Source organism: Mesoplodon bidens (genome assembly GCF_964165515.1).
Source record: "Mesoplodon bidens genome assembly, chromosome: 16".
In the NCBI taxonomy this organism is placed as follows: Eukaryota; Metazoa; Chordata; class Mammalia; order Artiodactyla; family Ziphiidae; genus Mesoplodon; species Mesoplodon bidens.
The window spans coordinates 40,267,545-40,294,065 of NC_138173.1; the positions used below are offsets into that span (position 1 = coordinate 40,267,545).

The 26,521-nt window shown below is 40.4% G+C and overlaps 1 protein-coding gene across 3 annotated transcripts in view; it reads left to right on the forward strand.

Moving 5' to 3' along the window:
• Positions 1-26,521, forward strand: part of CPQ (carboxypeptidase Q) — a 513,729-nt gene that overhangs the window by 94,672 nt on the left and 392,536 nt on the right. For all 3 annotated transcript variants that reach the window (XM_081258893.1, XM_081258895.1, XM_081258894.1), the window contains exon 2: positions 16,264-16,730. In XM_081258893.1, coding sequence (XP_081115019.1) covers positions 16,298-16,730 — 433 coding nt within the window. In that variant the 5' untranslated portion in view covers positions 16,264-16,297. The remainder of the gene's footprint in view (positions 1-16,263; positions 16,731-26,521) is intronic.

A 26,521-nucleotide genomic window follows, 5' to 3' on the forward strand; every position in this document is an offset into this window, starting at 1 on the left:
TTCGGAAAATAAAAAAAGACTGACCATATCAAGTGTGGCAGAGATATGGCAGAACCAGAACATTCACATATCATTAGTGGGAGTGTGAAATGGCACAACCACTTTGGAAAACAATTTGGCAGTTTTAAAAAAAGTGAAACATACATATATGGTCCAACCATTCTGTTACTAGGGAATATATTCATATAAAGAGATTTACACAAATGTTTATGGCAGTTTTATTTGTCATAGCCCTAAACTGGAGACAACCCAAATATCCATCAACAGACGGTTGGATACCTTAACTGTGATATACCCCTACAATGGAATTCTACTCAGCAATAAAAAGGAATGAACTATTTGTACATGTTACAACATGGATGGATCTCAAAATAATTATGATGGGTAATAGAAGCCAGACATAAGAAGAATACATACTATATGCTTCCATTTATACAAAATTCTATGAAATGCAAACTAATGTATATTAACAGAAAGCAGATCAGTGGTTTCCTTGGGCCAAAGGTAAAAGGGTTCAAGGTGGAGTAGGAGGGAGGGATTATCAATGGACATGAAGAAACTTTTGGGAGTTTGAATGAATATGTTCATTATCTTAATTGTGGTGATGGTCCCATGAATTTAAACATATGTCAAAACTTATCAATTTGTATATTTTAAATATGTGCAGTTTATTGTATATTAATTATACCTCAATAAACCTGCTTTAAACAGTGGCTGAAAACACTTGGACTAATGGTATGAAGACTCAGAGAATAAGGTGAAAAATACAAGAGTATAGCAATCAGCTTTCAGGCCTGTTAGAATTTCCACTGTGCCAACAGCATTCGAGTGACTCTTTCTTGTATACTTTAGGAAATACCCAATCCAGGCAGTCAGGAGACTGAGAAGAGAGTCCTTATTGTGTTGGTAGCCCTGGAATACAGCATGGAACCACAAAATGCCAAGACAAATTGAGAAAGGTTGAGCTTTTTTCGTAGAGTTCAGTACCTTTGAATTAAATGCATGTTCAGCGTTGGTTCTAGTTGCTAGAGGCTACTTTTCTTAAGTCCACGATTTGCTATCCCCACTGGGTGTGGAATTCAGTAAAACCAGCCTCTGCACATGCCTTTATTAATGTCTGTACCTAGATGTGTTTGGAATAAGAGAGAAAAGTAACTAGAAGCAGATTTGCTTCAGTCTGGATTGTTCGGCTGACCTCTTTTCTCTGGTTTTCTGGGTTGATTAGACCTTATCAATTGATGGGGCATCAGGGGTGATAGCTCAGGCAGAGCCACTGCTCTGGACTTGGACGTAGTACATACACACATTCCTGGTGGTCAAGTCATGTAGTTTTTACTTTGGAAACAGGCATTGGAATAGGATTGCTGGAACAGTTGCACGGGTTCTACAGTGCAGAAACCAGAATGTCTTCCAAAAACATGGGCTAAGGTAATTTGGCTCTCTTCTTGTTTCCATCTCTAAAAGAAAGAACCCACCAAAGTTCAGAGCACATGAAACATTTTGAAGTTGTGATATTGAGTGTGAATGATTGGTGTCTGTGTGACTCCAAGAGTGAAAGCAGGGCTTACCAGTGTTTCTCAGTACTCTACAGAAAAGAACCTGGAAAACACCGACTGTCAGACATGAACATTTCCACCTAACATTCATTGTCAACCAGGGAATAGCAAATACTGCAGTGTTGTACAGTCACTTGCACTTAAACACCCTATTCTTTCACAAGTCCATAACCATGTTCCACATAATAGCATGAGTACCGTTGAGACTGTACAGTGGAGCTCGAAAGTAGGACACATTTAGTCTTTGTAACTTCTCTTTTTCATTTTGCTAAGCACTTGGCCAAATTAAAATTCCAGACACTATTATTTAGAGACAGCATGGGGTGGGGACTCTCATTTCTGGCCAGCATCCCTCAAGCACATAGAGAGCAGGCATTGTATTTAGCACTGAGGGACACTGAACCACAGCCTTTGCCTCCGGTGAGCCTTCAGCCTAGAGGTGGAGATGGAGAAACAGGCAATTATAATGCAGAGTGATATGTACCATGGAGAAAGTACTTGGGACAGAGTAGCACTGGGACCTGTAGGAGGATCACCCAACCCAAACTTTCAAGTCAGGCAAAGGCTTTCCAAAAGTTGAGGCAGGGCTTCCCTGGTGGCGCAGTGGTTGAGAGTCCGCCTGCCGATGCAGGGGACGCGGGTTCGTGCCCCGGTCTGGGAAGATCCCACGTGCCGTGGAGCGGCTGGGCCCGTGAGCCATGGCCGCTGAGCCTGCGCGTCCGGAGCCTGTGCTCCACAACGGGAGAGGCCACAACAGTGAGAGGCCCGCGTACCGCAAAAAAAAAAAAAAAAAAAGTTGAGGCAGAGTTACCTCTTCAAAGAAGCCGAGGAAAAGTCCTGCTTCTTAATACCCAGATGACAATGAGCAAATCACTCAAATCCCATAAGCAAATCACTTATGTTCTCTGAACCTCCGTTTTGGAAGTAATAATTATTTCCCTCAGTGGTTGCTTCTGAGGATTAAATCAGATGATATATATGAAAACACATAGCCCAGTCCTTTGCTAGGGCAAGGGTCAGTATGGTTTTCTTCCTTCCTTTTTTCCTCCCTCCTGCCTGCATCAAGTCAGGAACTTGACTTCCGTAGCAGACTACAGAGAGGTTATATCTGGAGGGTTTTCAGCCATCATCTCTGTCACTTGGTGTTTATCTTCCTGCTTCCAGTTCATTAGGGTCTTTTCCCTCTGATGCTCGTCTGGACCATACTCATGTACAACACAAGGTCTTTCTTGTCCTGCCTGTGACACTTCGTTAGGGAAGTGGCTGGCCTCTGAGCAAGTGGTGGTGGCAGAGGGGAGATGGGAAACAAATGTAGCAACGAGGGCTGTGCTGAACAGAACACCAGCCGGGGAGGGCAGGCAGCAGCCATCATCTGTGCAGAGCGTGAGAGGAGATTGCCTTAGGGACAGAGGGGAGAGAGCAGAGGCCTGGAGGCTGGTCTCAGGGGAGGACAAGCAGAGAGGAGAATCATCTTCGAGTATAACTCCGGTTTACTCTGTTTCTAGGTATCTTGCAAGTAGTACATTATTCCCACTCTTGGCTAGGCCTTAACTGCCATAAAAGTGAATGGTACAACTAACTGTGTTTGTGGGACATTCTGACTGGTGAGCAGGCCTTTCTGATGCGGAAACAGTGCCAAGAACTCCATACCACTGGCACCTTTACTTCTGCTGCTCTGCGTTTTCTCTTGTTCATTTTTCTGTGTGCTCTTCCCATCTGAAGACGCCTTTGCTTTTTCCAAACCCAAACCACCTTCTCATGTTGCAAATCCACCTAACCTTCAGACTTGTTTTTCTGCACAGCTGTCACAACAAACTTCCCCTCATCTGCTACTAAACGTATCAGACACTATTGTGCAGACTGCGAGCTGCCGACTCATTACCCCCGGGGCTTTCCAATAGAATCTGATGTTATCCAAAACTTCTCATCTGTTTCAAAGGGTACAATTTCCTGCATCCTCTGGAGGGAAATCAAACGCACTGCATTTAGGAAATAGTCTGATCCTTCACGGATTTAGTAGACCTCTAGGCAATTATGGGCGATTATTCCCAACTTAGTGTTTCCTCACCTCATTTCCCATAACAATGACTTGAGTGACCTGACTGTGGGTTTCTCATCATTTGAGTCAGATATCGGGAAAAAAATCACCAAAATTGAGACAAGCTGTGGTACCTTTTATTTCTCTGTCTTCCTCCCAAGCTGTTTTCGTCTCTCCCCAGAGGTAACTGGTTCTCTTCTCCCTTTTTCTTCTGCGGTTTCTATCTGGGATCCAAGAATCTTTTCTTTAAGTCTGTCTACATGATCCTTTAAATCATACAGTATCCTGATAAGTGTGATTATCTTTTAAAAAATTACTCTTTGGATTTAGAAATTGCCTGTTAAGAAAAGTCGCTCTCAGCTGTTGTCCCATGCCTCTTTATGGTTCTTTTCTCCTCCCTTCTCACCTCTGGACTGGGATATATTTTCCCCACTGTCTTTGTTCCACACTCCAAACTCATCTCTCTCTAAGTGTTTCGCTAATTCCTTTTTTTATTTTTTAAAACTACCTTTTTTAATTTCCTGCTGTCAAATATCTGCTGTATCACCTTGCTTTCTCCACTTTGGAGAAAACTTGTTTTACGAATGTTCTTTCTCCGTAGGATAATTTGGCTGGCTGTGCACTGATGGAGTGCTACAAGAGTTTTATTTTACATTGACCGATTAAGCACTTTGACTAATTGTTTTAGCTCCATTACTGTGAATCTATTTGGCTTACCTCTTTTCTTTTGCCACCTTTGATTAATATCTGACTACTGGGACAGGGAGGGATCTGTGCATTAATTTCCTCTCTACATGACTGAGAGCTGCTCTTTTCCCTGTGCAGGAGCCTGAAGTAACAGATGCTGCATGCTCCCATTGCAGGAGGAGGGAGCACACACTGTTGTCAAGTGTGTGTGTGTGTGTGTGTGTGTGTGTGCGCGCGCGCGCACTCTCAGCCTATGTTTGCTGATGGTGCCTTGTGGCAGCCATCTCACAGCAGAGAGCAAATGTTAGGATTTAGGGAAAAGTGTACCGGCAGATCAGATTTTCAAACCGAATGGTGAGTCTCTGTTGAGCTAACAGTGTATAGCTAGATGGTATTTTCTTTTTAAGCTCGTGAAACTTAACAGCTGTTTAGCGAAGCCACGTTTTCATACATGTCTGTTTGACGGCTTTAATAGCAAAGTTTGCAGTAAGTGACTTGCTGAACAGGCCTCCCTGGCTTGGGCTGTAATAAGAACTGTGTTTGCAGCAAGATTCAATGAGGGTCTTTCTGCTTTTGTGTTTATGGAATGGGGGAGCCTGGCTAAAGCGAGGGAAACTAAAATGCATGTTCTGAAGGAAATTACTAATATCTCTACCAGAGTGTTCCTTGGAACTTGTTCTTAACTAGTTCAGGGGAAGATACATGGGGGAAACATGCTCTTTAGCAATAAAAGCACATTAATACAGTCCATTTACTGTAAACCTATATTGGCAAATAGTAATTAAATCTATATATCTCTAGCTTTATAGTTTTCTGAGGTTGAGTCTCTAGAAGACTTCTGTATTTTGTCTGATTCAAGGAGGGCCATATTCTCTCCTTTGCCTCTGGAAGAGGCTGCTGTGCCTTGTAATAGTTTTGTAATATTACCAGATAGAAGACAAATGCTTCACTGGTTTTATTGACAGAAATAAAGCACTTCCTATTATTACTCTTATGTTAGGGGTCCAAGTTCTAGAAAACTGGGACTTTATGAGACTAAAATCCCATTTCCTTTTGTCCCTTTTTTCAGTTCTCTCAGATCATAAGACCTCAGAATTACTTGTGTCTGTGGTTACCTACTTTGTATTCGGCCCCAAAGGGTGTGAACTGCATTCTTCGTGATTTGTCTATATTTTTGTTGACTGTATGTGCTTGGTATGGCTGCTGACTGCAGATGTGTGCACATGTGGCCGTCACAGATCAGGCACCTCTGTTCTCAAGGGCCTCCACCCTCACTGTCAGCCCAGCATCCTCAGCTAACAAAGGGACCAAGAGCTGTCTCATATACATTTGGGGTTTCAGTAGGATTTTGCAAGCCAAGAATACGAAGTTTGTCCTAGATTCATGGTTGATTTCAGTTATTGGAATTTTAATCATATGGTTTCACTTAAGTAGCATGGAGCTTCATATTTATTCCTCTTAGTCCCATCATGATGTAGGTCAAAAGTCAGTTACATTCGGCTGTGTGACAAAGATGCCTACTTTTGAACAGTAGGAATTTAGGCTTCATTGTTTTATATATTCAAGAAAGGGACAAAGAAGTCCGGAAAAAGAATTAACAAAGTGAGCCCAATTAATTTTCTTACAATTTCTCAAAACCGCTCACTGGTAAGCAGTAAAATGTCAGGGACACAAAGTGAGTCAGTCCTCTGGCTTATCCTGGTGGAATGAGACAGGATAAGAGAGGGAGTGTCACTTGACATCTGTAGAGTGGGGCCATGGGTATTCAGTGTGGCCAGTGGGAGGAGAAAGGTCTACTGGTAGACCTCACTCAGCAGGTTGTTACTCCGACACCTTCCATCCCAGAGCTCCTGGGATTCCCTCTGCGAACGGGACTGCCAGTCAGTGTACCATTTGCCCTGCTCTAATTAACTCATTAACCCACTGTTATTGTACTAACTGCCAGAAGAAAGAAGAATATCATACACTGGGTTCTTTGCACAGTTGTTAGGATTTGTCTGTCTTCCTTCAGTCCTCCTCCCTTGTTTCCTCAATGCCCATACCTTATTCAGGATGACATGTTAAGTGGCAGAGACATTTAATGAAGCCTTATTATCATGGCTCATGGGAGAAAAGCCCTAGGAAATAATAAACTTTAAAGGATAGGTGGAAAAAAGGGACGCTACAAAAAAGATTGGGAAGGAGAGTAGAAATATAGAAAGAAGAGTATTTGGAAAAGGAGAGGCGGTCCACAATGTTAAATGTTCCAGATGTTAAGTACGATAGGAACTGAAATGTTTTTATTGGATTTAGGAACAAGGGCATCCTTAATGACCTTTGTGAGTTCAATTTCAGTTGGCTGGTGGGAGGAGACAAAATGGGATAAGGTGATTTATTCATGTGCTAATATGGAGTGTAAAGAAAAGTGTGATTGATACTAAATATTTAAGAAAATCCATAATAGAATGTTAGAGCTGGAATGCAACCCTTTATTTAACACATAAAGGGAGACTTCGAATCAATTGTTCAAGGTCCATCCATGCGTCTAGAGAGGGACAGCCAGGACCAAGTCCCAGGTCTCTTGACTCCCTTTATGAAAGAAAGTTGTGAATATGCTGTAGTTTAAAGGCGCAAACTCTAGTGTCTGATGCAGGAAAAGTAATCATTAAAGTGATGAATCAGAGCCATATACTTCTGTTGTGAAATATAGCTACTTGTTTGATGAATTTATTCATTTATTCTATAAATATTTATTGACAAGTATTGTGCTATTTGCTTAGTATACAAAACACATTCAGAGAACGTGCTTGGTGAATTTTATAAAATAAAATATTATTGCTATTAAGTGACGTATAGCCCAGCAGGGTGACAGACACAAAGACATGTAGCATGCAGTGCACTACTGAAAAGGCAGCAAATGGTTCTGTCTGGAGCTGGGGACAGATGAGCAGGACCTTGGTCATGACCATGGTTTCTCCAAGTGGAGAAAAGATGAAAGGGCATTTTTGGCAGAGGGAACAGCAAGAGCAAAATTAGGTGTAAAGAGTGTTCTGTGACTTCAAGGAACGGTAAACACCCATTAGGGCTGCACCATCGGAGGGGAGAGGAACGACAGGGAAGGAGTGTGAGGAAAGCCACATCCAGAACACTGAACAGTAAACGGGGCAACAGATGCTTTCAGCCAAAGAGTCATTCGAGTTGGCTCCCTAGATAAAGCTGACGGCAGTATGAAACACGGATTGGAAAGGGACCTGAGTTTAAGGCGGGGAGATGCAAGAGGAAGGGTTTCACATGAAGGATAATGAGGTTCTGAGCTAGGGGAGTGATAGTAAGTGTGGAGAGGAGGGAAATGGGTCAAGAAAGAATCTGAAGGTGGAGTTACAGGACTTGCCAACTGTTCACCTGTTTCCCTGAGGGAGAGGGAAGAATCCAACGACACACCGCAGTTTCTAACTTACTGACTAGAGGCGGGGAACAAAAGCAGGTTTGGAAGGGAAGATTCTGAGTTTGGTGTTGGATATTTAGAGTTTAGGTGCACATGGGAAGTCTAGGTAGACCATATGCTGGCTCCTAGGCCTTGCTTACGTTACTGAGTACAAGCTTGTACTGCTCGCCACTCAACAGGCCAATGAAGCGAGAAGAGTTGCTGGGGCAAGGACTAGTGACCTTATTTGGAAAGCCAGTAGACCAAGAAGGTGGTGGATTAGTGTCCCAGAGAACCGTCTTACCGGAGTCAGAATTCAGGCTTCTTTTATACTCAAAAGGGAGGGGGTGTTGTTGGTCACTGCAGACTTCTTGGTGTCGGAATCCTTTGTTCTTGCAGCTGCCTTCTTAGATCAGGTCACAGTGTTCCTGTAAACCTCCAACAAGACAAGTGTTATTCTCTGTTCTGCATTTATCTCTATGTGAATGGAAAAGTGTTAAACCTTTAAAGGTCAGAACCTTGAGAATGGGCTGTCCTGTATATTTCAGGCTATAGGCGACATTCTTAACTTGAAGAAAAAGCAATAGAACACAAAGATTAAAGTAAAAGAAACAGATCCAATATGGAGTCAGATTTGTTCTTCCCTATTACACTGATGGTGTTAATTAGTATAAACACTATATTTAATTATGGATCCCCAAGAGGCCTGAAAGTACTATAGCAGTTGGAAATATAATCACAGCTATAAGGAATAGAAAATCCAGCTAACAGTGGCTATAACAAATGGAGTTTATTTTTCTCGTGTAACAGATAAATTGGTGGTGCTGGTGTTGGTTTAGCTGCTCAGTGATGTCAGGACCAGTACTCTTGGACTTGCCCTCATGGTTACAAAGTAGCTGATGCAGCTCTAGAATTGTGGCCATTTTCTTGTCAGCTGCTTCTGTTTGAGTATCTTCGAGTAGAACTGGGTCACAGGGCCTCCTCTGGCTAAAAGGTAGGCTGGAAGAGTGAGGGAAGAGAATTGTGGAATTCACTTCTATCACTAGTTCTCCATCCTATTAGATGCAGTGCCTCTTTAAAAAAAAATCAAAACAAATAGTTTATAATGCTTGCTTTATTATCCTGAATTAAGCATCATAGATAATATGCTTCCACATATTTTCAAGTAAATCAGTGTGCTATCCTACCTGTCATGTAAAGGAACCATTAAAGGAAAGTACTTTATAATAAAGTACGTCAAAACGTACATTCCCAGGCATGACTGCACTAGATGACATAATGAAGTAGTCAGATGCTTGCATGGTGAATGTGACAGCAACAAATGCAGACGGGTCCAGGGGCGTGGTGACGGTGTTTCCAGTACCAGGAGCAGCGTAGTCATCGGTGTTCCACTGAGATGATGAACAGCTCTTGGTAAGCTCCTGAGCAAAACACGTATAGTCCCCCCTTGATATACACGGTAGTTGCTTTTTGAAAAAGTCAACTTACATTAAAACTGCACAGGAACTATTTTTGTACCTATTTGTATGTACAATAGAGTTAGGGTCAAGTCTCAAATAATAGTTTTTCACATTAAAAAAAATCTTCATGGAATATAGGAGAGTTCTTAGTAGACAGGTTTCCCCCCCCCCATAGCAGTATGTCTAGTGTCCCTGGCCTCTGCCAACTAATTCCTAGTAGGATCTCCACACCTTTGTGACAACCAAAAATGCTCCCCCCCCCACCATGGCATATACAGAACATCTCCTAGGACTACTACCATCCATATTAAGAACAACTGGCCTAGGTTAATCGGGCTGGAAACTTTGACCCCAAATAAAATCCAGGTTTGGTTAGCAAGAAAAGGGAGGGATGGTTATTAAATAATTAACAGTGCCTACTAATAGTAGGAACTGAGTCTTGCTTAATTTTATATCTTCTCCAAATTCTTGCACAGTTCCTGGCAGATAGTAAGTTCTCCGTGAGCTTTCTTGAGGGACTGAATGAATAATTGGGATATAAGCTTTGGAAAGTAGAAGCCCACTCTTGTTTGAACTTTGAATTTAATAAAGGAAAGAATCTTCCTTAAGATGGTTAAAGGGCTAATTATTATAAATCTAGAAGCGTTAGTGGGAGTCAGGAAGTGAACTTCGATGTGCCAGTGTCTGAGCTAGGATTTGGCATTTCTGGCTGTTATATCTGTTGCACAATCTAGGCTGAAGACGAAGAGTTAAGTTTATATTGGTGAATCCTTTTCAGCAATGGTAGGTTTAGGGGAAATATCTAAGTCTTCATGTAAGTAGTATATGTAGTCTTTAAAAAAGTGACACAAGAAAAACGTCAATAAAAATTTCAGTCCCTAAGTCTTACTCCTTCTGTCTTTCAGCACATTCTCTTTTCATTGTGTCCTTTTCCACGTCACTTAGTCTATTCATCCTGGCATTTCTATCATAGCCTGAGACATTTTCAAACAATAATATTTTAGGAAAAAGATTTAGAAATAGAAGCAAAGGGTTTTGTTTTGTTTCCTCAAAATATAAACCTATTATTAGAATGTAATTCACAGCAGAAGAAAAGTTGGTTTTGCTTAAGTTTCTTTCCAAATTTAAGTAGAAAAGAATGAAAATGACATTTCAATTTTATCTCTTTTTGTGAAAAAGATAATCTGTAACTGTGGATCATGAACACAATATATGAATAGAAAGTCTTTTTTTCAAATAGTGCTCCAGAGTTTCCTTTGAATATATAACTTTCTGAATTCAAAGGCATGATACAGCATGAGTTTTAAAAATAGTTGTTTAAGATTTTGAAGAGTATAACATTTAATATTCCCCCAGTTTGAATTCAAGTAAAGGAAAAATGACTTCAAACCTTCTGTGTATAAAAATAAAGAGTATTTTTAAAAAATGTTTTCAGTTTAAGTTTAGACATTTCAAGTGTCCTATAATTTGCTCAAGAGTGTGCTAGAGTTTTTTTTTTTTTTTTTGGTCAATTGGGTTATTCTTAGTATTTTAGGGATTTTAAATAAAATCTTGAGTGTCTTTGTAAGTGAATTATTTGACTAATGCGTCTTTTGTAACCATGGTTCACTTTTCCCTCCGTGAAAATTCCAAGGAATAACCACATAGGTAATAAGTAGTGACTTGTTTGGGGATTTTGAGGAACTTCACATGCTGTCCTTGTCCTGATGTGCAATCTGTGTGGATTCTTTGTGCTAAGGAGCAGGTCATAGTGAAGATCAGAAAGAAAACTATCCTTCCTTCCTTCCTTCCTTGCTTCCTTCTTTCTTCCCTTCCTCTCTCCCTCAATCCCTTCCTTTTTTCCTTTTCCTGGCTGCATAAGGGGTGGGAACTGTTCATTAAGTCCCCTGTTACAGTGCCCTGGGGGTTTGTGTTCCATGTTGAAGCTTCACACAGTAGACCTTTTTAGTCAGACCTTGGGGAATAATTCCTTCCATCACTGCTGTATCTTCCACCATTTCCCCCTACTTATCATCCAACTCCTTGCCATTTTCTCCATAGCCCAAGTTTTGTAAAGCCTCTGTGTCTTTGCACGGTTTGTTTTTTCTGTTGGGTTATCTTTCCTTCAGTGCCACTCTCTCCTTTTTCACATGCCATCAGGAATCTCCTCCTGATCCCCTCCTCCAGTTTGTTTTCACAGAAGCCTGTAACCACCTCAGTTGTAGGGTTTTCACATTATCTGTCTCTTTATTATACTTGGCGGCTCTTTGAGGGTATGGATATTATCTTATAAATTGTGTCTTTGGTGCTTAGTAGGTAAGGTGCTCAATACATTTTTGTTAAATGACTGGAAAAATGAAGTTATGACCCAAAACAAAGCACCATTTACAATTATAAAGGGGAAATGTTTGAGATCAGTAATTCTATTTGTCTTTGTTGATCACCATAAAATTGTTTGCTCCCTTTGCAGACTGTAGAAAAATACTATAGCTTGCTTAATTTTATTTGACTGAAATGACTGTATAGGGACATTTTCTATCTCTGAGCTAGGGCAGATTAACAGTCTTTCAGATCAGCAAACCCTCTTGGTGATCCCGTAGGAAACTATACTTAGTTCAGTGTGGTGCCAATGTTGTGTGGTAGATTTAAAAGGGTTCAGCTCCAATGACTCAGCTGAATGAGTTCAGCTCCATTCATGATTTTATCCAAACACTCTTTTTTTCTTAGGTAAACTGTTTACATGTTTATCACTTACTGTGTAAAACTATACATTTTGATTTTCCTAAAATTAGCTCTGAGCTACTAGGGCTATCCCCTGGTACAAGTATGAAAAGATACGGCGAGTAAATCTGTATTCATGTTTTCCAAACCCTTCTTGATTTTATACAACAAAATAGTTCTACTTTTGGCCTGTCTTTTCACACTGGGGAGGGCTAGTGTTTTAGTCCTTTCATGCAAATATACTGGTGTCTTTGATCATCCTTCTCACTTGGATTGACTCCAGTTCTAGAATGAATTTCTTGTTGTATGGTGATCCTAAATCTGTGAATTAGGAGAGAATTTCTTCAAGTTTTCCTTGATTATTGGCTTTTATTTAATCTTATTCTGTCTGTATATTTCACTATTTTAATTTTTATTATAATCTTCTATTTCTTGCTAGGAATGTACAAATTATGTATCAGATTTGTACAAATTTTGTACAAATTATGTATAGTCCCTGTGTTTTTAAATTACATATTATATTTTGGTTTTCTTCTTGAGTGGAATTTGATATAGCAATATCTTGTTCCATTTTTATTACCTCCTCAAATATAGACTGTTAGTTATAATTATTATTTTCTACTATTTATTACTGAAAACACATCTTAGTTGTGTTTCTAAAAGTCATAATAATAAAAAAGGATTCTTGTAGTGCTCCATTGGAGAGATATATAATTATGCATTCTAGCCAAGAATTACATAGGTAATTTTGAGATTATATTCCAGAGAAAACTAGGTTTAGAGTCAACTAACATGTATTTAGTGTTTACTTGTGTCAAGTGTTCTAGGTGATATCTCATGTAATGCATTGTTTTGTGCCTTTGATCTTAGTAAACTTTATACTCAGGGAAAAACTGATCCATTGAAAGGTAATAAACCATCACCTTTTAAATTAACCTACTTTTAAAAATAAGCACTTATTGCATTTGTGGGATTTGAAGAAACAGTGTAGTTAAGATACTCAGAACAACACTCGCAGATACCGAATTCTGTTTTAAAGTAATTATATCATTTTTTTTTTTTTTTTTTTTTTTTTTTTTTTTTTTTTTTTTTTTTTTTTGCTGTACGCGGGCCTCTCACTGCTGTGGCCTCTCCCGTTGCGGAGCACAGGCTCCGGACACACAGGCTCCGCGGCCATGGCTCGCGGGCCCAGCCGCTGCGCGGCATGTGGGATCTTCCGGGATAGGGGCACGAACCCGTGTCCCCTGCATCGGCAGGCGGACTCTCAACCACTGCGCCACCAGGGAAGCCCATTATATCATTTTTTAGTGTCAAAATTAATTTAACTGACCTTGCTAAGAAGCATTAAATATTATTATCAAAATGATGTGTTATCTGTTAATTCAATTGACATATACGCAAAAAGATGTAAAGATGATAGACTCAGGCACTGTTATTTTCTGGACATATCTTTTAACCAGGATGTGACATACAGATGATGTTCTAGTGGAGCTCTGAGGGATACCATTCACTCTTTTCTGCCTGCAGAGCCATTTCTTGAGCTTGTCCTGAGATGGTATGTCTTCTCTATAGTTTTTCATGATCCCCTTTGTTCTTCTCTTCGTTCAGATGCTACTCTGTATACATATATTTTATTATAGGTATTTGCTTCTCAGACTGCATTTGGGTATCCTTCATTGAATTTCTATTATATGTAAATGCATATAGTTTCCTAGAAGAAAACTATTCTTAATCCTTTAGAAAGTATGTGCTAGCTGGTCCACTTACCTGGTTAATTGTAGTTGCTGGTTTGTCTGCTGCCTAGGAATCACAACACAGGCCTTGATTAACTTTCTACGAAACAAGGATATGGACTAGGGATCCCTAAGCTCTCCTGTATCTCTACAGTGTTGTCATAATATGATTCTAATCCATCACTAGAAATGTATTATGAAATTGTTAATTAATGTTTGCAGAAGGCTTAGAGAACTTTTAATGAGAAGTAGATACTTGTGTTTAGTGTCAATTAATAGATGGCTTATTAACCTTTTTTTCTTTTTTTGCCCCAAGAACATTTTTCCAAATATATTGGAAAAATGTACTTTCAAGAATAAATTGCAATCTGGTGAAATATTTTAATTGCTTAATAAAATTTAGCTTTTAAAACAAGCATCAGTATAGTGACTGTAGAAACGAAAAATCTATGCATTGACCCTTGAACAAGGAGGGGTGTTGGTTGCAGGATCCTCTGTGGATGCTGAAGTCCCATAGTCAGCACTCCATATCCAGTTCTGCATCCACGGATTCAGCCAACCTCAGATCTTGTAGCACTGTAGTATTTATGGGAAAAAAACTTGTGTAGAAGTGGACCTGGGAAGTTCAAACCTGTGTCACTCAAGGGTCAACTGTAGTTATAATAAAGAAGAAAGCAGCAGCAATATATAGTTTTTATAACTTTTCAAAATATTTTAAATATGATCGCAAGTTTTTAATTCCTACAGCTTCTTTGTGAAGGAGGCAAGATAAGTACTCTTATACTCTAGGGAGGTGAGACCTAGAGAGATTAAATGCTTATTCATTCCTTCTTAAAAAGGTATAGAGTGCCTATATATGAGTACAATGATGAATAATTTGCCCTATTTGACTTTGAGAGCAGGAGAGACAGATTTATAAACAAATATATTTGTTGATAATATAGTTAATTATGGTAGAAACACAGAAAATGGTGCACGTACCTCTGGGGTATTGTTTGATGAGGCTTCACAGAAGAGGTGATTTTTAATGCATTCTCACTATAGGCATTTGCCAGGGTGAAGAGAAGGGCCTTGCAATAAAAGGGAATGAACATATGTAGAGACCCAGAGTTATAAAAGGGCCTGGGTATTTGAAGGACAGGGTCCAGTTCAGTGCAGCTAGAACAGTACTGTCCAATACAAATATAAATATTATGTAAGTTAAAAATTTCTAATAGCTATATTAAAAAGTAAAAAGAAATAGGTGAGATTAATAATGTATTTTATTTAATATATCTGAAATATTTATTTTTTTATACTTAAGTATGAAGTAGTTGATTTTAAAGATCAAATCGGGTGTATATTTTACAGGTACAAAACATCTCAATTTAGACTAGCCACATTTCAAGTGCTATGTGTGTGTGCCTGTGAGAGAGAGAGAAAGGGAGAGAGAGAAGAAATGAGAATGAGAATGAAAATGTGTTCACTCTAGAGGGGCAGGTGGAGAGATGAGGTTGAAGTGGTTGTTGGAACCATATTTTGAAAGGCCTTGTATGCTGCCTGAATTTGGAGTTTATACTTATAATATAGTAGTTTATGACCCTGCTTCTCAGATTATCTTTGGTGAAGGGCCAGATTTTTAAATTTAGAATTTGTTGCAGACTGATACTTTTGAAAAATATAATAGTGAAGTAGAAAAGTAAAATGAAGCATCATTTTTTAGTCATTAGATTTGACAAATGTATAGTTGTTCTATCAGTTATCTACAAAGGTGTCTAAGCCAGTGCTATTCAACAGAACTTTCTATGATGATAGAAATATTCTTTCTGTGCTGCCCAATACAACAGCCACTAGCCCATGTGGCTACTGGGCATTTGAAATGCAGCTAGTATGGCTGAGAAGCCAATGATTTAATTTAAATTGTAATGACCACATTGGACTATTGGCTACTGTGTTGCACATTACTGAATATGTTTACTTTTAATCTTTGTGTTTGTCTTTCATGGACTTGTGAAAAACAATTGTGGACTGGCATGGGTCCACAAACATACTTTTAGCACTGTTTACAGCGTGGTCTCTAGAGCTGGAAAGGCTTTGTGTGTCTTTGGCAAGTTACTTAATCTCTGGCTACCCCAGGATCCTCAGTTCTAAAATGAAGGCAATAATAAGAAACTGTTTCATAGAACTGTTGTGAGGATTAAATGTGGAAGGGGTGGGGTTAGGGAGAGCATCAAGAAGAGATGACGTCTCTGAAAGGGCCTCGAAGGATAAGTTCAATAGGCAAACAGGAGAGAGCATATCAGGTAGAGGGAACTCTGAAACACCTTTGGATCATACTGTGTTTAGAAGAAGGGGTAACACTGCCCTAGCCCTATCACTGCTACCTCTATTTCTTCCTCTCTTTCCCAGTTATCTTCTTATTTTAATCTTTTAGCATATTTTAAACTGATTGCTAGGTAACATGTGGTTTTGCTACCTTGTCAATAAGGCCAATCGTTGCCTCTTTTCTTCTTCATTCCTTCATTCCTTCCTTCATTCCTTCTTCATTCCTTCTTCCTTCATCAAATTCATGGTGCCTGAATTTGATGGTAGAAATTGGGCAACCGTTGAGAAGGGAAGGGGAATCCTGTTTGAAAAGCAGTCCCTGGGTTATGGGCAGATAGCTGTGAGATTCTTTTCCCCTAACACATATTTCTTACTTACCTAGATTATTTTAGGAAGAAAACAGACTGGGAAAAATAATGAAGTTCCATGTCTTCGTATTTGTTGGTGTTGTTCACCTTTTATCCCTGAACTCTGGGAAAGCTGTATATGGGAATGGCATCTCTCAGAGGACTTTTCAAGAAATAAAAGAAGAAATAGCCTGCTATGGAGATGTTGCTAAAGCAATCATCAACCTTGCTGTTTATGGTAAAGCCCAGAACAGATCCTATGAGCGATTGGCTCTTCTGGTTGATACTGTTGGACCCAGACTCAGTGGTTCCAAGAGCCTAGAAAAAGCCATCCAAATCATGCACCAAAACCTGCAGGAAGATGGGCTGGAGAATGTCCACCTGGAGCCTGTCAAAATACCCCACTGGGAAAGGGGAGAAGAATCTGCTGTGATGCTGGAGCCGAGAATTCACAAGATGGCAGTTTTGGGTCTTGGCAGCAGCATTGGGACGCCCCCAGAAGGTATTATTTGCCTTTTCAAGTCAATTTGCTGTGTTCTTTATTAAAACTAATGCCATGTCACATAACTGATTATAGTGTGCATGATTCATATTATAATTGGGTGAAAGAAAGGAAGATATAATCATTTTGCATTCCATTGGCTTCAGTTCTTTACTCTTATACTCCTTTTTTCTTCCTTTTTTCCCTCTCTTTCTTTTCTGAAAGTGTCACTTTTTAAAATGAAGCCTCTACAGCTATTGGTCCATGATACTTATGAACTGTATCACTTAATAATTTCTATCTAGTATAACATTAGTATCATTCTGTAGAGAATTGAGATATATGTAAATAGGTTATAAAAACTATGACTTCTTCCAAGTGGCCTCAGTGTACAGAATTTCTTAGAATTAATGAAATATGGGACAGAGCCTTGCACATTGAATTGATTTGAGGTAATTATTTTTACAGAACCTGAGGTCTCTAATGCAAGGGGTTGTCTAGGGTGGCGTGCTATCTTTACTTATCAGCACTCTGGCTCAGCCTCATCAGACAATGTAAATGCTTAGATCAGGGATATAAAACCAGTCAACAGTGAGCTATCAGTTGGTATTGGACTATTCATGGACTGTGCATGTATTCACGGACTATATTCCTATGGCAAAGGAACTACAGTTGGTCCTTGAACAACACGAGAGTCGGGGCACCCACCCTCCACGCAGTTGAAAATCCGTGTATAACTTACAGCCAGCCTCCAAATAGACTGTTTGCTTCTTCTGTATCCGTGAGTTTCTGCATCTGTATATTCACGAGCCGTAGATCATGTACTACTGTGTATTTACTGTTGAAACAAATCCACGTGTAAGTGGACCTGTGCAGTTAAAACCTGCATTGTTCAAGGGTCAACTTTAGTTTCTAGAAAAAAGCTAGTTGAGCTTCTTTAAAAAGTTTATAGAAACTTTTGGCCTTCTCTAATGCCAAGAGAAATACCCAGTAGAGAAGCAGATGGTCAGCTTTTTAAAAACATCTTTATTGAGATATCGGGACTTCTCTGGGGGTCCAGTGGTTAAGACTCTGCACTTCCACTGCAGGGGGTACGGAAGAGTTCAATCCCTGGGCAGGGAACTAAGATCCCTCATGCCTCACGGCCCAGCCCAAAACCCCCCCAAAACAAAGAACAAACCACTTTATTGAGATATAATTCACATACCATAATATTCACCCATTTGAAATGTGCACGTCAGTGGTTTTTAATATATTCACAGAATTGTGCAACCACCATCACTATCTAATCAGAGAACATTTCATCACCCCCAAAAGAAACTTTATATTCATTAGCAGTTATGCCCCATCCCTTTCCTACCACCCTCCTAAGCCCTAGGTAGCCACTAATTTGCTTTCTGTCTTTATGGATTTGCCTATTCTGGATATTTCACACAAATGAAATAATACACTATATTTTCTTTTGTGACTGGCTTCTTTCATGTAGCATGTATTCCAGGTTCATCCATGTTGTAGCATGTATCAGTGCTTAATTCATTTTTATTGTTGAATAATTTCCCATTTTACAGATATACCATATTTTATTTATCCATTGATCAGTTGATGAACATTTTTTTCCCCTTTTGGCTATTATGAATAATGCTGCTATAAACATTCATGCATAAGTCTTTGTATGTACATATATTTTCATTTCTCTTGGGTATGTACCAAGGAGTAGAATTGCTTGGTTATATAATAACTCTATGTTTAACTTTCAGAGGAACTGCCAAAGTGTTTTCCAAAGTGACTGCACCATTGTACATTTTCACTGATGTTTTCTAAGTTTTACACATACTTGTCAACAATTGTTATCTGTCGTTTTGGTTATAGCTGCCCTAGTGGGTATGACGTGATATTCATTGTGGTTTTTATTTGCACTTCTCTAATGACTAATGATGTTGAGCATCCTTCCATGTTCTTATTTGCCATTTGTGTATCTTTTTCAGAGAAATGTATACTCAAATCCTTCGGCCAGTTTTTAATTGTGCTATTTGAATCTTTATTTTTGAATTGTAAAAGCTCTTCATGTATTCTGGTTGCAAGTCTCTTATCAGTGTGATTTACTAAGGTTCTTTCCCATTCTATGGATTTTTTTTTTAAACTTTCTCGCTGGTAGTATTTGCTGCAGAAACGTCTTTAATTTTGAATTAGCACAATTTATCTAATTTTTTTTCTGTTGCTTATGCTTTTGGTGTTATAGCTAAGAAAATCATTGCCTAAACCAAGGTCACAAGGATTTATTCCTAAGAGTTTTATTTATTCTTCTAAGAGTTTTATAATTTTAGCTCTTACATTTAGGTCTGTGAGTTAATTATAGGTGTGAGGTAGGAGTCCAACTTTTTTCTTTTGCTGTGGTCATTCAGTTATCTCCGCATCATTTGTTGCAAAGACTATTCTTTCCCCATTGAACTGGATGTATTTCATTAATTGATTTTCAGATGTTAAACCAACCGTGCATTCCTGGGATAAATCCCATTTGGTTATGGTGTATAATCTTTTTTTATATATTACTGAATTCAGTTTACTAGTATTTTGTTGAACAGTTTTACATGTATATTCATAAGGGATATTGGCCTGTAGTTTTATTTTCTTTGTGTGATGTCTTTGTCTGGTTTGGTATCAGGGTAATTCTGGTCTCAAAGAATAAGTTGAAAAGTATTATGTTGTCTTCTGTTTTTCAGAAGAGTTTGTGAAAGATTGGTATTAATTCTTTAAGTTTTTGGTAGCATTCACTAGTGAAGCCATCTGGTTCTGGGATTTTCTTTGTGGGAAGATTGTTAATTATTACTTCAATATTTTTCCTTGGTATAGATCTATTCAGATTTTCTGTTTCTTTTTGAGTCAGTTTTAGTAGATTGTGTCTTTCTAGGAATTCGTTAATTTTATATAAATTATGTAATTTTTTTGGCATACAGTTATTTATAGTATTCACTTAAAATTATTTTTATTTTTGTGAGGATAAGGATTCAAATTATTGTTTGGTGTCACTTGCTTTCTGCCTGAATAACTCTCTTTAGTTTCTTTGTATGTTTTTCAAAGCCAGTCCACTAGCAGAGAATTCTCTAAGCTTTCATCCATATTTAGTACTTTATTTAATCTTCATTTTTGAAACACAGTTTTACTGGATATAAGATTCTTGATTCACAGCTTTTTATTTCCAACACATTGAATTTGTCATTCTATTGTCCTCTGGCTTCCATTGTTTCTGATGAGAAGCTAGCTGTTAATATTACTGGAATTCCCCTGTACAGGCATACCTTGGAGATATTTGGTTTGGTTCCAGACCACTGTAATACAGTGAATATTTCAGTAAAGCGAGTCACATGAATTTTTTGGTTTCCTAGTACTTATAGAAGTTATGTTTACACTATACCATAGTCTGCTAAGTGTGTAATAGCAGTATGTCTAAAACAATGTACATACCTTAATTAAAAAATAATGCTGTTGGGAAAATGGCACCAATAGACTTTCTCAACACAGGGTTGCTACAACCTTCAATTTGTAAAAAACACAGTATCTGCAAAGCACAGTGAAATGAGGTATGCTCCTTGTGACAAGTCATTTTGCTCTTACTGATTTCAAGATTTTTATCTTTATTTTTCATTTTCAACATTTTAATTTTGACATATGTAGATGGGAATTTCTTAGCTTTTATCTTGCTTAGAGGTTGTTGAGTTTCATGTATAGATTAATGTTTTTCATCAATTAGGGAAGTTTTCAGCTTTTTTTTTTACTATGAATATATTTTCTATCCCTTTTTTGTTCTCTTTTCCTTCTGGTACTTCCATTATGAGTATGTTGGTGCACTTAAAGGTGTCCCACATTTCTCTGAGGCTCTGCTCATTTTTCTCCACTTTTTTTCTCTCTGTTCTTCAGATTGCATAATCTGTATCAATCTATCTATTAAGCCTAGCTTAATAATATTTTCCCTTGTGTCAGAATAGCTTATTTTTCAGCCAGTATTTGGTTAGAGGTTGTGCTTAAGCCTCTTGTGCCAGTAAGGCTTCTGCCCTTTGTTGATGGATCTGTGTGCAGCTTGGAAAATGTTTTCAATCTGACCCATGTCCTGTTTTTGATTGTTCCTAAGTAGGACCATGTGGATAGCCTTCCCAAGCCCCAGGGTTTATTGTGATCTAGGGAGGGTTTTTCTTGGTTGCTTTTTCCTCCCTGGTTGTTTTTGTTAAACTTCTGATTGTTCTGCCATTTTGCTTGTTGTTAGCAGTATCATAAAGCTACCAGTACCCCATAACTTGTTCTCTACCAAGCTCTCCATCGTTTCCAACAACACCCTTAGGCATGGAATTCTCTATGTTCTGTTCCCAATAAAGTCACTACCCTGGTTAAGAACTGCAAAGCTCTTCATCCTCCTGGGTTGACTCTTCCCTGGGAGTCCCCAGGAGCTAGACATAGTGATAGTGGCCTGCTTCCCCAGAGTGATATCCCTGGCAGGTGCTAGAAGGGGATGGTGGTAGCTACTGGTCTTTGCAGCTTGCCTCTCTCAGCATGAGACCTCTGCCTATGAATGAGCTAAGATAGCCGTGATCAGGGTCTCAGTTTTCTCATGGCTGTACTTGGGGTAGGGCTTCCACCATACAAGTAGGGGCTGGGTAGAGGAATGGGGACCTAGTCTTCTTGGAGTGGAGTGGCCATAATAGAGTTTCTATAACATGCAGTTGGGGACGGGAGAAGGAAGCAGGTTATGGCCAAATGCTACAGACTCTCATTATTCTAACTTAGACTTAGTATATTTTCTTGAATGAATGTTTCTCCACTTGCTGTATGCCCTTAGGACAGTTTTGAGAGACTGTAAGTGATTTTTTAAAAATATTTTTTACCAGTTAAATGTTTTGTAGGGAGGAAGATCTGCCAAGTTTCTCACTGTACCATTCTGGAAGTACTACTGGGATGGCTAGTTTTGGTCTCTCTGAGGCTGTGTGAATAGGTGGTAGAGTCCTCTAAGGTGTTAGGAACCCCTCAGCTTGGGTTCTATATTGTCAACCAGGAGTTTGTTTAATTGCCTTCTGTTGTCACTAATCTGTGTAAGACACCAGCATATATACATATTTATTTCCTTTTTAGCCCTCCTAACTATCAATATCTTTAAAGGTCTAGGGGTTTTTGTTTGTTTGTTTTGTTTTGATTTGATTTTAACAAATGAGAAAACCAGACTACAAGAGATTAGGTAATTTGCCCAGGGTTACACAACTAGTGAGAGACCAAGTTCAGGTATGAACAGCCGTCAAACTCCAGACTTTGTGCTTTTAGTCATTAGACTATATTGCCTCACATACAGATATTTTAATGTTATTTTCATTTATAAGATTTCCTTTTTTATCCATTTGACTGAAGCAGATCTGTCTCAAAAGTTGCTGGTACTTATACTGCAGATGATACTGGTATCTGTACCTTTGGACATTTCTTCTCATTTTCCTTTCTTTCGTATCCTCATTTCTTGTTTCTGTCACTGGGCCTGCTCTTCCCTGGCTATCTGCCTGGGAAAGCTGAGCCAAGTTACTGATTGCTCCTGGGCCCTTAAAAACCCAGGGGAAGTGCATTTTACTCACTGGAATCTATTGTGGTGTCCCAAGACTCACTTTCACTCCATTCTTCATTCCATGGAGCTCAAGGTAGATAAACAATTGTCTGGCAACTGGGCTATTTTAAGCTCTAAGGAGACTGGGGAGTTAGGCTGGACCAGGTGTGGAAAAATTCCCACAGGAGATAGGGTAAAGTCTGCATAAAGGGACCTCTAGGTACAGGTGCAGATCTCATCTCCCAGGAAACCCATGTCATATCCTTGGTTTAGCCACCTACTTGTGTGACTCTGGCCCAGTCATTTCATCTCTATGGGCCTTAATTTTGTCATCTATAAAATGAGAGATGGCTGACAAATGAATCTGTAACATATTTCTAGATTAGAAAGGCTGTGGTTTTTCTGAGAATCCACAAGGGATCAGTGGAGATGATCACAAGATCACAAGAGCAATATTCTCCTAGGCATGTGCTATGGAACAGATTCCTTATGTAACCAGAGCTAAGTTTTTTAAACTTTCCAATTCTAGACTTGAGTATTACAGTGTGTATTAGGTTATTTGTGTGCCCGGGTTAGGTGTCTGTGAGCTCTCTGTGGAGAGCTGGGAGAAGACTTCCTCCTTGCATTTCCAAGAACTACTGGATGTCCTGCAAGCCCCACAAATTCAGCATCTTGTCTGTGTTTCTCATCTTCATTAATGACATTGCCAACCGCCAAGAGCTCAGGCTCAGAGCCTCAAAATTCTGCTAGTATCTGATATGGTATCTTGCTTTCATGTTTTTGTCCCGTCAGGTATGCCCTTATGTAAGGATTCAGCTTGAATGTCTCTTCTATGGAGACTTTTCCTATGCTTGTTCATCCCCAAGGAAGTATTGACAACTTCCTCCTTTCTGCTTTTCTTGTGCCCTATACTTGCTTATGTCATAAGCATTTCTCTACAGATAATAAGCCTCTCAGAATCAGAGATCCCAGTTTCAGTGGTTCTCAACTGGTGATAATTTTGCTCCCTAGAGGAAATGTGGCAATGTCTGGACACATTTCTGATGGTCATGACTGAGAGGGGGTGCTACTTGCCTTTAGTGGGTGGAGGTCAGGAATATTGCTAAACATCCCACGGTGTACAGAAGAGCCCTCCCCTTCCCCCACATCAAATAATTATCCATTCTAAAATGCCAGTAGTGCTGAAGTTGCAAAACTCTGCACTAGCTCTTAACATAATGTTTCATACACAGAAAAGTTTTGAGAAATATTCGTTGAATGATTGAGTCTTTCCATTTATCTCACCCCAACATTCAGTTGGTCACCAAGACTTAAATGTCAAATGACTCCATTTTTCTATTCTCACTCTCACATCAGAGTTCAGCACCTAACATCTCCTGCCTACAGTGTTACAGTGGCTTCCTAACTGATCCTCCTGGCTCCAGTCTCATTTTAATCAATTTCCACACTGCTGCTTCAATTGTCTTTGTAAAATATAGATCTCATTATGTCACTCCCTTACTTAAAATCTTTTCACTGTTCAGGGTATAGTTCAAATTCTTATGACCTTTAAACAAGTGACCCCAGGCTGTGCTTCTAGGCTTATGTCTAGTTCCTCCCTAGCCACACACCATGGTCCTAGCTGCTGTTGCCTGGACATGTTCATACTTCCTTGACTTAAAAACTGCTTCCTGGGGCCTCCCTGGTGGCGCAGTGGTTGAGAGTCCGCCTGCCGATGCAGGGGATACGGGTTCGTGCCCCGGTCTGGGAGGATCCCATATGCCGCGGAGCGGCTGGGCCCGTGAGCCATGGCCGCTGGGCCTGCGCATCCGGAGCCTGTGCTCCGCAACGGGAGAGGCCACAACAGTGAGAGGCCCGCATACCGCAAAAAGAAAAAAAAAAAAAAAAAAAAAAAAAAAAAAAAAAAAAAACTGCTTCCTGGAGCTCTGCTAACCCAACCCTAATCCCAGCCCAACCTAACCCTTCTCTGCTTGGAAAATCCCTGCTCATTTTTAAAGACTCATTTAAAGTGGATCTTTTCTCTAAAGTCTTTCTTGAACCTGAACCAAAATAAATGTAATTGTTCTTTCATCTCCATTCTCATAGCACTTTGTTTGCCTATATTATACAAGGATCACAATTTACTGTAGTTGATTGTTCACATGGTTATCTCTTCTGAAAAACTGTGACCTCCTCTGGGGTAAAAGCCACATCTTATTTATCTTTGTATCTCATTTAGTGCTATACCTAGTAATGTAATACAAATGCATATTAAATAGCTATTGGGATCCGGAGGAAGATGGCGGAAGAGTAAGACGCAGAGATCACCTTCCTCCCCACAGATACATCAGAAATTCATCTACACGTGGAGCAACTCCTACAGAACACCTACTGAACGCTGACAGAAGACCTCAGACCCCCGCAAAGGCAAGAAACTCCCCACATACCTGGGTAGGACAAAAGAAAAAAGAGAAAACAGAGACAAAAGGATAGGGACGGGACCTGCACCAGCGGGAGGGAGCCGTGAAGGAGGAAAGGTTTCCACACACTAGAAGCCCCTTCGCAGGCGGAGACTGCGGGTGGCGGAGGGGGAAAGCTTCGGAGTAGCCGAGGAGAGCACAGCAACAGGGGTGCGGAGGGCAAGGCGGAGAGATTCCTGCACAGAGGATCGGTGCCCTCAGGCACTCACCAGCCCGAGAGGCTTGTCTGCTCGGCCGCCGGGGCGGGCGGGGCTGGGAGCTGAGGCTCGGGTATCGGGTTTTGGTCTGAGCGCAGGGAGAGGACTGGGGCTGGTGGCAGGAAGAGAGCCTGAAGGGGTTGGTGCGCCGCGGCTAGCCGGGAGGGAGTCCGGGGAAAAAGTCTGGAGCTGCCGAAGAGGCAAGAGACTTTTTCTTCCCTTTTGTTTCCTGGTGCGCGAGGAGAGGGCATTAAGAGCGCTGCTTAAAGAAGCTCCAGAGACGGGTGTGAGCCACGGCTGAAGGCGCGGACCCCGGAGACGGGCGTGGGACGCTGGGGCTGCTGCTGCCGCCGCCACAAGGCCTGTGTGCGAGCGCAGGTCACTGTCCATCCCCACTTCCGGGGAGCCTGTGCAGCCCGCCACTGCCGGGGTCCCGGGACCCAGGGACGGCTTCCCCGGGAAAGCACACGGAGCGCCTCGGGCTTGTGCAACGTCACGCCAGCCTCTGCCGCCGCAGGCCCGCCCCGCACTGCGTGCCCCTCCCTCCCCTCTGCCTGAGTGAGCCAGAGCCCCCGAATCAGCGGCTCCTTTAAACCCGTCCTGTCTGAGCGAAGAACAGACGCCCTCCGGCGACATACACGCAGAGGCGGGGCCAGGTCCAAGGCTGAGACCCGGGAGCTGTGAGAGCAGAGAGGAGACAGGGAAATCTCTCTGTGCAGCCTCGGAGGCAGCGGATTAAAGCTCCACAGTATGCTTGATGTGCCCTGCGTCTGTGGAGTGCATGAATGGACAGCGAATCATCCCAAATTGAGGAGGTGGACTTTGAGGACAAGATTTAAGATTTTTTCCCCTTTTCCTCTTTTTACAACGAATTATCCCAAATTAAGGAGGTGGACTTTGAGAGCAAGATTTCAGACTTTTCCCCCTTTTCCTCTTTTTACAATGAATTATCCCAAACTGAAGAGGTGGACTTTGAGAGCAAGATTTTCGACTTTTTCCCCCTGTTCTCTTTTTGTGAATGTGTATGTGTATGATTCTGTGTGAGATTTTCTCTGTATAGCTTTGCTTCCACCATAAGTCCCAGGGTTTTATCCGACCGTTTTTTTTTTCAATAATTACTTTTTTATTTTTGATAACGCTACTATATTTTATACTTTATTCTATTTTACTTTGTCTTCTCTCTTTCTTTTTTCCTACCTTCCCTTCCTCCCTCCCTCCCTCCACCCCTTTCTTTCTTTCTTTCTTTCCTTCCTCCCACCCTCCCTCCCTCCCTCCTTTCTTTCTTTCTTTCTTTCCGTCCTTCCTCCCTCCCTCCTTTCCTTCTTTATTTCTTCCTTCCTTCCTTCCTTTCTTTCCTTCTTCCATTCTTTCTCCCTCTCTTTCTTTCTTCTACCAATTCTTTCTTTCTACTTTTTCTCCCTTTTATTCTGAGCCGGGTAGATAAAAGGCTCTTGGTGCTGCAGCCAGGAGTCAGTGCTGTGCCTCTGAAGTGGGAGAGCCAACTTCAGGACACGGGTCCACAAGAGACCTCCCAGCTCCACATAATATCAAGAGGCGAAAATCTCCCAGAGATCTCCATCTCAA